This window comes from Vulpes vulpes, chromosome 6 (genome assembly GCF_048418805.1).
Source record: "Vulpes vulpes isolate BD-2025 chromosome 6, VulVul3, whole genome shotgun sequence".
Classification (NCBI taxonomy): Eukaryota; Metazoa; Chordata; class Mammalia; order Carnivora; family Canidae; genus Vulpes; species Vulpes vulpes.
The window spans coordinates 37,809,964-37,823,564 of NC_132785.1; the positions used below are offsets into that span (position 1 = coordinate 37,809,964).

Genomic DNA, 13,601 nt, shown 5'->3' on the forward strand with positions numbered 1-13,601 from the left:
CCTTACTGTTTTTAAACAGAAAGCCTTGTTATTCAAAATCCAGAATGCCATGTATGATTTGCTAGTATTGCACAGTTGCGTGGAAACCAAAACATTTAGTAGAACATTCAGGACTCACTAAAATAGTAGTAAGCAAATTAAAGAAAGTCCTGTCTAACTTGAAACTATGTTCCTTCCTAACTCTGTCCAAGTATCTTCATGGTGTTCAGAAAACAGAACAAGATCACCTTGATTAATTCCATTTTGCCTTGTGAAAATCTGCCGAATCATTGATTGTATAATTAGAAAGAAGAAAAATAAATCACTTTCATTTGTATTGCGTGGGAAAATGATTTGGGGGAAAGGAAAGACTACTTGCCAGACTTAAGTTTGGCTCCCTGTCAATCATACCCAGACACTCAGTGGCCTTTTTACAAATGGTTAACAAGATGCTTCTGTATGGATAGCAAACAGAGGGCAGCCTGGGTGGCTCAGCAGTTTAGTGCCACCTTTGGCCCGGGCATGATCCTGGAGACCTGGGATCAAGTCCCACGTCGGGCTCCCTGCATGGAGCCTAATTCTCCCTCTGCCTGTGTCTCTGCCCCTCTCTGTGTCTCTCATGAATAAATAAATATATCTTAAAAAAAAAAACCAGAAATCTCCTCAGGCATGTACATGAGTGCATGCGTGTGTATGTTAATTCTGACTTGATTGAATTAGAGATCAGACTAATTGAAGAAAGTTCATTTAAAAAGAGAGTTTTCACTTTATTTTTATTGTAGTGAGCAGTATTTTTAATTTTCTTGAAAGGCACCCAAGAATAATTACCTTTGTGAACCAAAAATATACAAAACTGTACAGAATAAATAGTTCATAGAAATCTAGCTATACTTTCTTGTAAAATAAAGCTACATTGTCCCACTCTTGAGACAACTTAACCACTTACCCTTAGACGTGACTTTTGCTACTAATTTATGGCAACTATCAGTTTACATCAATACAAATTTTTAAAAACACAATTTTTCCTATTTGTTTTATACCTGTGAATTATTACTTGCCACAAGAAACATATTTCTATCATGGTCATTCAAATTTATAAAGGATTAATGCTAGGAAAGAAACCAAACTTAATTTATGTACTAATCATATTTACAGTTGAGTATCAGTAGCATTTTTAAAACATCCCAAGAATAAGAATCAAACTTTGAGCACAAATGACATACCTTAATTCACAGCAGCATTGACAATAAGATTGTCCACACAAAATGTGCAGAAAAACCAAAAAAGTTTGCTTATTCATCCATCTGAACTATTAATCATTCTTATTTTTAAATTCAGAAAGCATAGCAGTGACATTTTTCAACCCTCAAATGTTCAAAGCTTTGGCCACTCATGGCCTACATAGTTCAACCTCCTATTGTTTCTTTACTATTACTAGTCATAATTTTGAAGTTCCAGTTCCTTTTGTCTTTATCGCAAGAAAATTCGGTGTATCTGACAATGTACATTTTTGTGGTATATACTGATTATATAAACAATATACTCCTTATATATTATAACTACATATACAGGTATAACTTTTAAGTGACAAAGCCCAATTCTATTTCATCCACTGGTAAAGTAATTCAAGGAAATAAGGGTTGCTTAAATATTCAACCTTTTAGATGTGCAAGAGGACTTTTCTGAAACACTTTTAAGTATACCAAGAAATATCACTATAATCCTTGGATGATTTACATGCAAGGATTTATTTTACTGGGGGCAGGCAAAATTGCCTGAAGACAATGCAATGGCTTCTCCCAATGATCCCTGAGTTTCTTTTTCTTCTTTTTTTCCCAATAGGATTACTGCTGTGCTTTAGTTCTGATTGATGACACACTCATGTAAGGCACTTATTTACAAGATTGGACTTAAGACAGAATCACAGCATTTCTGCAAAAGCCCTCAATCTCTCCATCTATGTTTGCTGCTCCAGGACTTCTAAGTAGTCAGGTTCAGCATGTAGGTTAGCTTTAAGCTCAAAATACTCATTTTTAGTCTGTTCCACTAATACCTTCCTTGGCCTTGAGTACATTAGCGTCTCCATTAATTTTAACTCTTCATGGGCTCCAGGATAATGTACCTCCATATCAGGCTGCAGTTGAGCAATGTTCTTCCTTAGGTATTCTGTAATTCCTAGTTGCTGAAGTTCTCTTTCTTTCTCTAAAATGTTCCTATATAATGAACTGGCATCCTGAAAGGATAAAAATTCAGTTGATTGGTCCGTGGTTTTGTATTTCATATTTGACCCCGTGAGTGGTGAATGATTTTCCCGTTCTAAAAGACTTCTTTGGAGATGTTTTGTCTCACTTCCATCTTTCTCATTCCTTTCTTCTTCCTCTTCCAAATGCTTTGGGCCAAAGGATGGACTTCTATAGACATGAACCATGGGACTCACCATATGCTGCTCATACAGTGATGCTGTTGGTCTTTCAGTAGTGTGGTGAGTTGTTTTATGGCCATACATACTGTATTGAAGATGGACTGGACTGTTGTCTCTCATCTGCTCATCTGTTTGTTTCTTTTTGTATCGTCTCCTGCGGTGGAGAACAAGAACCACTATCCCTGCAGCACAGAACACAATGGTTATGAATACAATCAGCAGTCCTAGTATTAGAACAGATAGTGGTACAGCATCAGTAAGTGATCTTAAAATAGTATCAGCTGTAGTTGTGGTTGTAGGAGCGCTGACAATTATGTAACTAGTTTGAGTTGGCAGGGATGGATTATTGACTAAACCTGGGCAAAGAAGTTCACTAGTTAGTGCTTTTAATTCCTTTTTGTCTAGGTGCTCTGGAGAAGTGCAGAGGATGTCATCTGTTACTGTATTCTTACTCAATTTTTGTAGCCATTGTTGCAATCCAACCAAGTCACAGGAGCAATCCCAGGGATTGTCCTCAAGGTCGATCTGAGTCAATAAATCAAGGTCATCCAAGATATTACTGACAGGGAGATGGGTAAACTGGTTCGTTTTAAGGTTTATCCTCGTTAGAGAAACCCCTGAAAAGATATGTGGTGGTAAAACTTGTAGGAGGTTGTTATTTAAATAGAGGACTTTAAGTTTAGGCATTGGGTTAAAGGTTCCTGGTAATATTTCCTTAACTGCATTGTATTCAAGATATAAGTACTCAAGATTGTGGAGACCAAGAAACATGCCTCTGCTTAACTTGGTCAGATGGTTACCGTTCAGATAGAGCTTTTGCAATCTTGTTAGATTTATAAATGATCCTTCCTCAAGAACCTCAATACGATTGTTTCCCAGGTGAAGCATTTCCAAAGTGAAGTATTCCACTAGATCAGACTTCATTAATGTATGAATAATATTCCCTGCTAGAACAAGCTTTCTAGGATTTTGTGGAGGAGGTTTCAGATCTGATAAGCTTTCAATATTGCGCTCTTGACAGTGTACCAGAAGTCCTGATGGGGATAGTACTTTGCAATTACAAGGAATAGGACAGTAGGGTCCTGGAAGTTGAGTGAATGGCTTTGTAATATAGGGTATCAACACTGGTGCTTTGGTGGCTGGTCTCAAAAGGGATGTGGACTTGGTTGACATGCGACTATCACTGATTGAAGACGTTGATGCCAGATGTAGTGATCCTGATGGATCCTCGTGTTCTTCATACACTGGTGGAGTGGGGCAAATTGATTCCTTTTTCAGTCTGCTTAGTATACTTCCTTTGAAAAACGGAGGGCTGTTGCATACGACATCACCAATTACGGACTGTGGAGGCATGTTTTCCAACCAAATTTTTAGCTCTAATAAGTCACAATTACAGGTCCACTTATTGTCCTCCAACTGGAGATCCAATATCCGGCCAATGTGTTCTAAGAAACCAACGTAAGGCAATGTTTGCAACTGATTTCCACGAAGATCTAGATGGGTTAAAGGAACAAATCGAAATATGTTTGGAGGAAGACTCTCAATAGCATTGTCATTTAAAATTAACACTTTAAGTCTGTTGAGCTTGCTAAAGGCACTTGGTTCAATCACTGTAATGAAGTTGTTGTCTGCTTGTAGGAATTCTAGGTTTTCCAGTCCATGGAAGGTATCCTCTTTAAGAATTTCTAAAGAATTGTGATTGATGTGAAGTTGCTTAAGAAGGCCAAGGCCATTAAATGCACCAGTCTCAATATCTGCAATGTTGTTAAATCCGAGGTGTAATGAGATGGCATTAGTAAGCCCAGAAAAGTCATTTGTGTGAAGCATTGTCAAACCATTATTTAATAAACTTAGGTGGAAAGGTCGTGATGGCGGCACACTTATTTGGGATAACTTCTTGATACCTTTCTCTTCACAGTTTATTAGCATTGTGCCATCTTTTTCCTCACAATTGCAAAGAGAATCACAAGAACCTCTGGCTGAGGACATTGGAGATTGGGACTGTGAAGATATACAGGCAAAAAGAGATGAATATAAGAGATGAATCCACAGCTTCATGTTGTCATGTGATGAAATTTGATTCTGTAAAACAAAATGCAAACAGCAATGCACTTTAGTGGGCAGAAGCAGGAAAGAGATGAACTTGTGATTATAAAATAAGAGGGTTTCCTCTAAAAAGAAAAAAAATATTAATCACTGAAAATATGAATACCATGCTGCATCTATATTTTCTTTTTATCATTTTCTAATACTATGGCAAGCATGTTTTGGTTTACCTTTAACTTGCACTGTGATAAAAAAAAATAAAAAAAAAACTTGCACTGTGATAAAAATATAAAATTTAGTTAAAGGACAATTTAAAATATTGTATTATCAGTGGTGTTCACATATGCCTAATATGTGAATAATGTTAATAATTGGACCATAGATACCTTGATTTGATGCAAAGGTGTATATTTGCAAAGACCTTGATTTTTTTTTTAACCAAAAAGTTGGTAAATCTAGGGCTAGAGGATTACAGTATAAGACAAATACATGGTTTTAGCCAGAAGCCAAGAAAACAGAAGGGGATACAAAAATGTTAGAAAAAGTTATAAAAAACTACATGCATGTATATATCTATGCATGTGTGCCTACATAATGCATTTCTTTTATTTATTTATATTTTTGAACTGGATGTCACAATATGACATCTAATAATTGTGTCTGTATTTTAACCTGCTTTGAGTTTGGCTCAAGATACTTATCAATTTTATTATCTATTTAAAAACCTTGGGAAAATAAGTCTCTGACCATGTAAGAAAGCAGATTACTAAGGAGGTCAGTTTTAACTATGCTGTCCAGGGAAGTATGTATAAGCTTGATAGTATTAGATATATATGGTTAAAAGTACCTGTTAAAATTTCACTTGCCATACTCTATGCTGAATTTCTAAAAGTAGGATATTTCCTGATGCTTTTAAATTCTGTTATGAATAACATCAGTATCATAAACCTAAAGAAGAAAAACTGAGCTTTAAAACACATTTCTGGCTGTTATGAAAGAATAAACAATGCCTCCTATAAAATTCTAGCAAATGACTTTCTAACAAGGACTTGAAACAGGCTTTAGGGCACTGAATGTCATCACATAATTAAGCAGTGGATCTCCCTTATTATTATAAGTCTTAAAGTCACAAACAATGAACTTTAAAACAAACTGTACTACACTAAAACATTTGAAGGTACCTCTAATTTGGTAAATAAAAAATGACAGTTCAGATTAACAACATCAAATATTCCAAATCCCTAAAAATTTAAAACATGTATCTGAAACAGCAATTTTTTTTCTAATTCTGAGGTGACGGCAGTGACTAGATAAATACACATAACTTCATTATATTTAATTGCATTTCTTTCCTTTAGAGTATCTTAATTTTGTATAAATTGAATTTAAGGGTAAATAAACACCATATCTCAAGACTCCTCAACTTTACCAAATGGTATCTGCTTTTATTTATTTTTTTAATGGATTGTGAAAATAATTTTGAATCTACTTAAAATTCACATTCAGATAGAATATCCCTAAACCCAATCATTAATCATGAAAAATAAATCATCCCATGAAAATACATTGTTGCATTGCAAACATGTATAGTATAAAGTTTCTGATTGGCAAAAGACAATGGAAGAAATAGAACAGTGTAGTGCCTTTCTACACAGGAAAGTTAGCAGTCTAAATGTTTCCATAGGGAAATTGATTTCTAAAAGCTGAGTCTATGCTTAGAATCCAACAGTTTATAGTTGAACTCCTCAACTTGTGGATTAGCTTCCACAAACACTAAAGTACTTCCTCATAGATTACCAAGAAAGAATATTATTCACTTCACCAGACACAGCATCTTCAGAAAATAGTAAATAACTTCCAGATGACAGTCTCTAGTTATTTTTTTAATCTTCTATTCATTTCCTGTTCCTCAAAATGTTCTAGGGAACAGTTTCTAGTCTTTTCAGAGATGCACACAAATTTGAAGACCGGTCCTGTATTGATAACACCTGATCTAATGTTAAAGAGGTCAAAAATCTCCATTTACATATATTCAGAAAACATATTTTCAAGTCAGGAAATAATAAAAGTGGCATACAAAATACCAAGAATCTTAGTATTCTGCCTATATTTTAAATTCGATAATGGTGTTTGGAAGTCATCTTCCCTTCAGAAAGCACACATTATTTAGTTTCCAATAACAAACTGCATGCTATGCAAGAAATAGTGGCATCTTATATTATTTATTCTTCTGTACAGCCAGCTGTTGGACTGTCTCCTGCTCAGAGAAAACAGGCATCTGCTACAGCATTAGTTGTGCCAATGAGTAAGAATGAAACTGGATAGCTTTTAATGCAAAGTTATTTTTTTAAAAGGACAAACATACAAATTCAATCACTTTAAGATAATGCAAAGATAGATATTAGAAAAGCCTGGAAACATTCATCTTACCTGTAAAGCAGAGACTCTTCCTGACGTTATCTGTAATGCACAGCTGGAAGAGATGTTCAAAGTAAATTCAGATTCTTTATTAAAAAAGAAAACACCAACCACTACGTACTTTCTTCTCAAATGTCACTTTTTGGCAGGTCCCATTGCTTCATAAAGTTGAAAAGCTCTGCTCAAAGACTAAATGCTGAGCATTTCATTGAAAATATTTCAGGCAGAGTGCATACTAGATCATCCTGAAGCAGTTGCCTTTTCTCCGCAATTAAAATTCATGGCATACTTCACAGCTATGCTGACTTTTTTGCATATAGTTAACCATTTGCAAGCTGCTGAAAGCAGTAAATAAACAAGATGTTTCACAGAGCTGCATTGATCACTCTTGCTTTCTTGGTTGTAGATCCAAGCTGCAGCAGTGTTCTCTTTCCTCCCTTTCTAGTCTTTCTTGTTAGCTCAGTTTGTTATTAGTCAGATTGCCAAGGGCTGGGAGGTAGGCGTAAATAAAGAGACTTCTTGGCTTTTGACTCAGCCTTTAAGCCCTTCCCCAGCAGAGAGCTTTACTCAGCCAGTGTCATTTAACACAAGAGACAGCTCCACCTTGGGACCGTTCAACTCCTCCTCTTTCTGCAAAAGGCCTTTCCACTCCCTTTTAATACCAAAGAGAGTGCAAGTAAATTTTGATGTAAATAATTATGCACTGTTCTAAATGTTCTTTAATATTTTGTATTGGATAGCAAACTAAATAATACAATATGCTATATTCTCAGCTAGCACAGTACTGTACTGTAGGCACAAGTGTGCTGAAAAACTGCAAGCATGCTGCCTATAGAGTAGTTGCTTCAGGTTTAGTTTTTTTTTTTTTTCTGTTTTTACTGGTATTTGTGGTTGAAATGGTGCACTAATTTTTAAAATGTTAACATGAACTACTTTCCTGCAATGTTTGCATTTTCATATTCACCATTTATATTTTTTGAAAAGCCTCATGCCAGAGACTCTAAGTCATATACTTCATTATTTCTTTCCCTACAGCTAAAGTTCAGTAATGAGATAGAGATAAGGTTCTTTTGCAGTTAAGATAATATTTATTTGGAGTGGCAATATGATTACTTTAAAACATATTCAAGATTTATTATGGATGATTGTCCTTAATCATACACTCTCAAAAATCTGAAATTATGTCTCTTCAGGTAAAATGAAACAAGTTGAATGAGTATGTAGAAATTACAATATCCTGGTTTTTATGGTACTAGCTGGAGAGAGCATTTTTTCCCAAAAAGTTTCTATTTAAAAAGCTACTTGTTTCTTCAACTCTCAAAAGTTTCTGAATCATCACTAATAAAACATTCAACTGTCAGATTCCTTATTTCCCAAAATGCCTGTGTTTAAAAAAAATATTTCTCTTTACTTGTATTATAAGTACCCAAACTTTTTCACATCCAAAATGAATATACTTGATGCTATTATTTATTCATTTTGAAATATTCTGTTTAGAAACAACTTTGATTATAGGTTCTAGAGGCTACCTCTATAATATGATCATTCCAGGAAGAAAAAGCTACTTTTAAAAAAGAGACTATGTAGGTTAAATCATTAGAATGGGACAATATCCAATTGGATTATTATTTAATAATTGTCTCCAGTTATGCACTCAAATTCATAAAGTTTTCATATCCATAGTGTGGAATAATTGCTTTAAAGATATGGATTTTGGAGCAGTTTTTAATATTTTCACATCCCTTTATATTATATTCTTTCATTCACTAAGGTCCTCATTTATTTTAATGACATTGTGTGTTTTAAGATGACATAGAGATAATGATACAGATAAGGGGGTAGGGAAAGATTAGAAAGGTAAGGAATCAGAGACTAAAGGAAATGAGAGAAAATCAAGGCCAGGAATTAATCTCAGGCACAATTTGCTGCTAGCTGACAGCCAGGTTACATTAACTTAGATCAATCTAATGATTTAGCTCAGTGGTGACAAAATTGATTTAGAATCAAAGGGAAACCAAGGAAATAGAATAACTTCCCTTCCAGTACTGTACACATAATTCTCCAAATGCATTCCTTTTGGTTTTGAAAGCAAGGCCACGGGAGAAATGTTCTGGAAGTCTGTGGAGGGCAAGTGGTTCAAAAAGACATATGGACAAATAGAACTAAATTCCCTATGGATTGACACAGATTTCTTTCATTTCCTCCAATTTGAGGATGTGTCTATTTTATCCATAACATGCACCTAGCACATATTTCAAGTTACTTATCCTGAATCCTTTGCCTATATATGACATGTTGTTCTCATACATAAATTACCGGTTAATTCAGTGGTAAGGGAGAGCAGTAATTAATGAGCCTTTTTAATAATTAATATTGTTTACTTTTTCTCTAGGTTTTGAGCGGGAACACAAAGAATGGCTTAGGTAAAGGCTTGTTTTAAGAAGCATTCTGTAACTTTTAGTTCCAAGGATTGGTACTGTAAGGAATTACTCAGCTTTATCTTAAACACAATAGTAAAATATGTAACGGTACACTCAAAATGATTATAGCTCAATCCACTGTTCTCTATATTTTATAACTGTAATTCCTCAGTTATTTCACTAAGTCAGTAATTCTGCCATTCTTTCCAAAATACTTATGGCAGAACATGTCCTTGATTGCCAGACAACACTTAATTTAACAGTATTTTTTAGTTCCCAAGTGTGGCATGGAAAAATACTTGCCCTGTGTAGCTTTCTCCAAGTTTTGATAATAAATCATTAAGTGATCATAATAAATACTAGGTTGTGATACTGTTTGTAGATAATTTACCCCCCAGTGACTCTATATTGAAAACTGTTAAAAAATCAGTAATTATTTTGAATCACATACTCTATATTATGTCTTATTGTGACTTTTAACTACTTTTTAGAATATGCATCTTCAAGGGCAAACATGAAAGTATTCTAATTACAATGAAGAATACCAAGCAGTCAGAAGAAATAAACTGACCTCTGTCAGTCATTTTAGAGCAGCACAGTGCACAGTTAGGATACCAGGACTCAGGAGAATGCCCACTCTTTTGGGCTGACATGGATGGTGGGTGGGGGATGGGGTTGTAATCTTGTAATACAATATATAACATATATTGTACATATGTAATGGTGACAAAGACCAGATGGAAGAATGTTTTATTAAATTTACTAGACTAATAATGCATGTGGGATAAATAGAATGAAAAGACCAACATTAGCATTGGAAAGAAGAAAGAAAAAATAATAATGAAAGAGATTGATTCGTGCTATAGAGGACTAGTTCTACATCAGAGCATCTGCCCACCTTTTTCAGTGCCACCTTTAAATAGTAAAATGAAAACATATGTCAGATTGACTTAACACAAGAATCTGGAAGGCTTGAAGAGAAAGGTCTTTGTACCATCTGTAGTGTAGACTGAGGCATATTTACATATTCTGAAGGTAGAAACTATAACCCTTAGTCACTCTTTATGGATTAAACTATAGATGGATTTTAAATCTTCATTGATGATTTCATTCTTTTAGGAAACATTTAAACACAAAAATAGCCCTACATTAGTGTCACTTATAAAGTATGTATATAATTATTCAAAAAATACTCAAGAAAAAATCTTGGGAAATAGCATTCCTGTGGGCTCTGTACTATCACAGAATCACACTGAAATTCATGAAAATGCTATTAAAATTTAATATTACAGATATTTGCAAATAACATCTAAATTTACAGAAATGTAGAAAGTTTGGGCATTAGTTTTACAAATATTAACAAAGACATGTTTTCTGTTTCTTATTTCAAGTGAAAGGTTTTCTTTGAAATTGTATATACTTTTGAAAATGTGTATATTTCATTATAAAACTCTAAAGGAAACCCAAAAGAAATAAGAACATTTAAATCCACTAACAATCCCAGAGATTAAATCCCACTCAAATATTTGTTATTTTGTATTCCTGTCCTCTTCATTGCATAAAAAAATAACTCTAATAATAAAATTTTACAAAATCTTTAAAAAAATAATTAGGTAACGTCTACTTAAATATATAACTGGACTTATTTACATAAATTCTATTCATAGAAGATAGCAATCAAAGAAGCCTTTTATCTTCCACGATGCTACGCTATACAGTAACCTTTGAATTTGCTTCTCAAATATTGAACTTAGAACTCTCTTTCATGTTTCACTGGGAAAGAAACTTGCATCACTTTACCACCATTACTATTTTTTGGTTCTGTTAGAATCAGAATACAATAATTATGGACACTTTATCTTCTGACAATAACATGCAATTCAACAAAAGAAACATGACCTTCGTATAAAAAAAATAAAAAATCACTCACCTTTTTAGCAACAACATCTCCGTACATGAGAAAGACATTTGCATGTATTCATCATGAATAATGACTTCAAAATTATTTTAAATTTGTTTAGGCTTATATTTGTGATATTTAACCAGTTTTCCAGATATGTAAGTTTAATTTAGTTCAATGCATTATTTTAGTAAGATAAATATCATAGCCATGTAACTATCATAACCATGAATATCGTGTGTGTGTGTGTGTGTGTGTGTGTGTACTTTAAGATCATGCTTTAAGGTCATCTGTATGGAGATGATCTCCACATAGTGAAATGAAAGTAAAAATTTTACCAACATAAGATGAATTAGTTGATAGAGAAGTTTAAATACCAAACTTAAAGTAAAAAGCCTGTGTGTCTTAGAGAGGAGTTTATATGATATATTTTATAAATTACACATAAATGATTTTAGTAAACTTGCCTTTTGCATTGAATCTTTAATACAAATTTTAATTTGTTATTTAAATCTTAAGTTTCCTTCATGCTCAATCTGATCTGATAGCAAAAGGTATAAAACTAATAATGGAATTGCCTTATTCTAAGAGAGCTTTTACAATTATACTTCCTGTTTTAATTTGAAATGGTATCATTGAAATAATGATAGCATTATTTAACTTGGCAAACCTGAAGAAAACAAAACAAAAACTTTCTCCTGGAAGCTTGGATTATAAGCTCTGTCTTCCTATAAATCATATTTATGATTTCATAATATTATCCACTTCAGATGGATAACTAAGAAGACTTTTAAAAATTATCTAAAAAAAACCTAAAACATGTTGATGAATGTTTTTCAGTGAATAATGAGCAGTCTGAAAGAGAACAGGGTCCAGTGTAATAATGGTAGACTATGAGTTACTTTGATTGCAAAAACTCCCCTAGGGGAGGTTATTATCTACTTCCTATTTTTTTCTATAGTACTATAGAGTGAGCTGCATATAGGAAACATTCAAATAAATAGTTATTGAAGTTGAATATTTTCCTTGTATGTTCTCATTATCCTTTAATCTTAGAACACTCATTCTTAGGAATATATATATATATATATATATAATATAAAATTTTAAAACTTATTTATATATTGCATATAAAAATAAAGTTATTATATATGATATATATCTATATATAAATAAAATATTTATATTATATATATAATTTTTAATTTTTTGCCCATTAACAAAAATTTAATGCTAAAGATCACGATTGAAAATTTTTAAGAAAATGAGCCTCTGGACCTTTCCAAATGTTGTTTGGCAGTTATTATTACACAATGTGTATGACTGGTCACTTTGTTAACAGATGATTAACAATAATGCTAGGTAAATACCACTGAATCAAATAAACATTATAAGATGATCAGCTTGGTGGTTCACCTACAGATGTAAAATTTCTGGTTGTCTTTCTGTTGCTACTCATAATTAGGAAATCACAGCTTATCCCTATCATCTATTACTGTGTAATGAGAGATACAAACTTATTCAAATTGTTTTAATCTCATAATAGTGATACTCACCCATTTTTACAAAACATGTCAGTTTTATTTAGTTCAATGTATTATTCCAATAATATAAAGCTGTGCATATTATGACCATGAATACCATGCATATATGTATATTTATTTAATTACACTTTGAAATCATCTACGTGGCGATGATCTACGCATTGTAGATGAAAGTAGTTATCTTTACCAATCTAGGATTGATTAGTTGATACAGGAATTTAAACACCAAATTTTACAGTCATTTGGAAAGAAATAATTGTTTTTGTTACAATTGGATCTATATTCTGTAAAGAAAGAAACTAATTGACAATGTAACACGTTTGTTGAGAAATATAAGTGAATAGTTCAACAAGTGACTCCTTAATTATTTATTTTATTTTGCATTATTTTTACTTGATAACAACAGAGTTAATATTAAAAGACAGTTACTGAACTATTAGTGTCATCATTGAAGTATTAATATCAAACAAGAAAGTAAATAAATCATTAGTGTCAGATTCACTGAATAATGTTGGCTTTTCTTGTTAACAGGAATTTTACTGAAAACCTCAAAACAATTAAGTAATGTTACATTTCAATATATAGCATTTTAAAAAGTAGAATGTAACATAGAGGAGAATGAGCTTTTGAGTTATAAATAGTTCACATAGACACCCAGAGATATTCCCTCAGAATCTATATTCAATGTACAAAAATGCATTTATGCCTTATTTATATGCATACATGAAGATACAGATATTTTTGTTAATATAACTATATTTTTGATGATTTCACTGTATACATTTTACCTATATTAATCTACAATCTCTCTTCTGAAATAATTGAGGCTTCCTTGTGACATATTTCAATAATCTACATATCCCAGAAAATAA

General features: G+C 32.8%; 1 protein-coding gene across 1 annotated transcript; it reads right to left on the reverse strand.

The window, feature by feature from the left end:
• Nucleotides 1–721: 721 nt before the first annotated feature.
• On the reverse strand, nt 722–7,648 carry SLITRK6 (SLIT and NTRK like family member 6). The gene is made up of 2 exons (XM_025987289.2): nt 6,878–7,648; nt 722–4,483 (listed from the first exon to the last, which is right to left on the reverse strand). Exon 2 carries the CDS (start codon nt 4,457–4,459, stop codon nt 1,937–1,939), a length of 2,523 nt encoding a protein of 840 aa, XP_025843074.2. The 5' UTR covers nt 4,460–4,483; nt 6,878–7,648; the 3' UTR covers nt 722–1,936.
• Nucleotides 7,649–13,601: the final 5,953 nt, after the last annotated feature.

Coding starts and splice junctions, on each gene's coding strand:
- SLITRK6 (XM_025987289.2), bottom strand. CDS start 4,459: ATGAAGCTGTGGATTCATCTCTTATATTCATCTCTTTTTGCCTGTATA.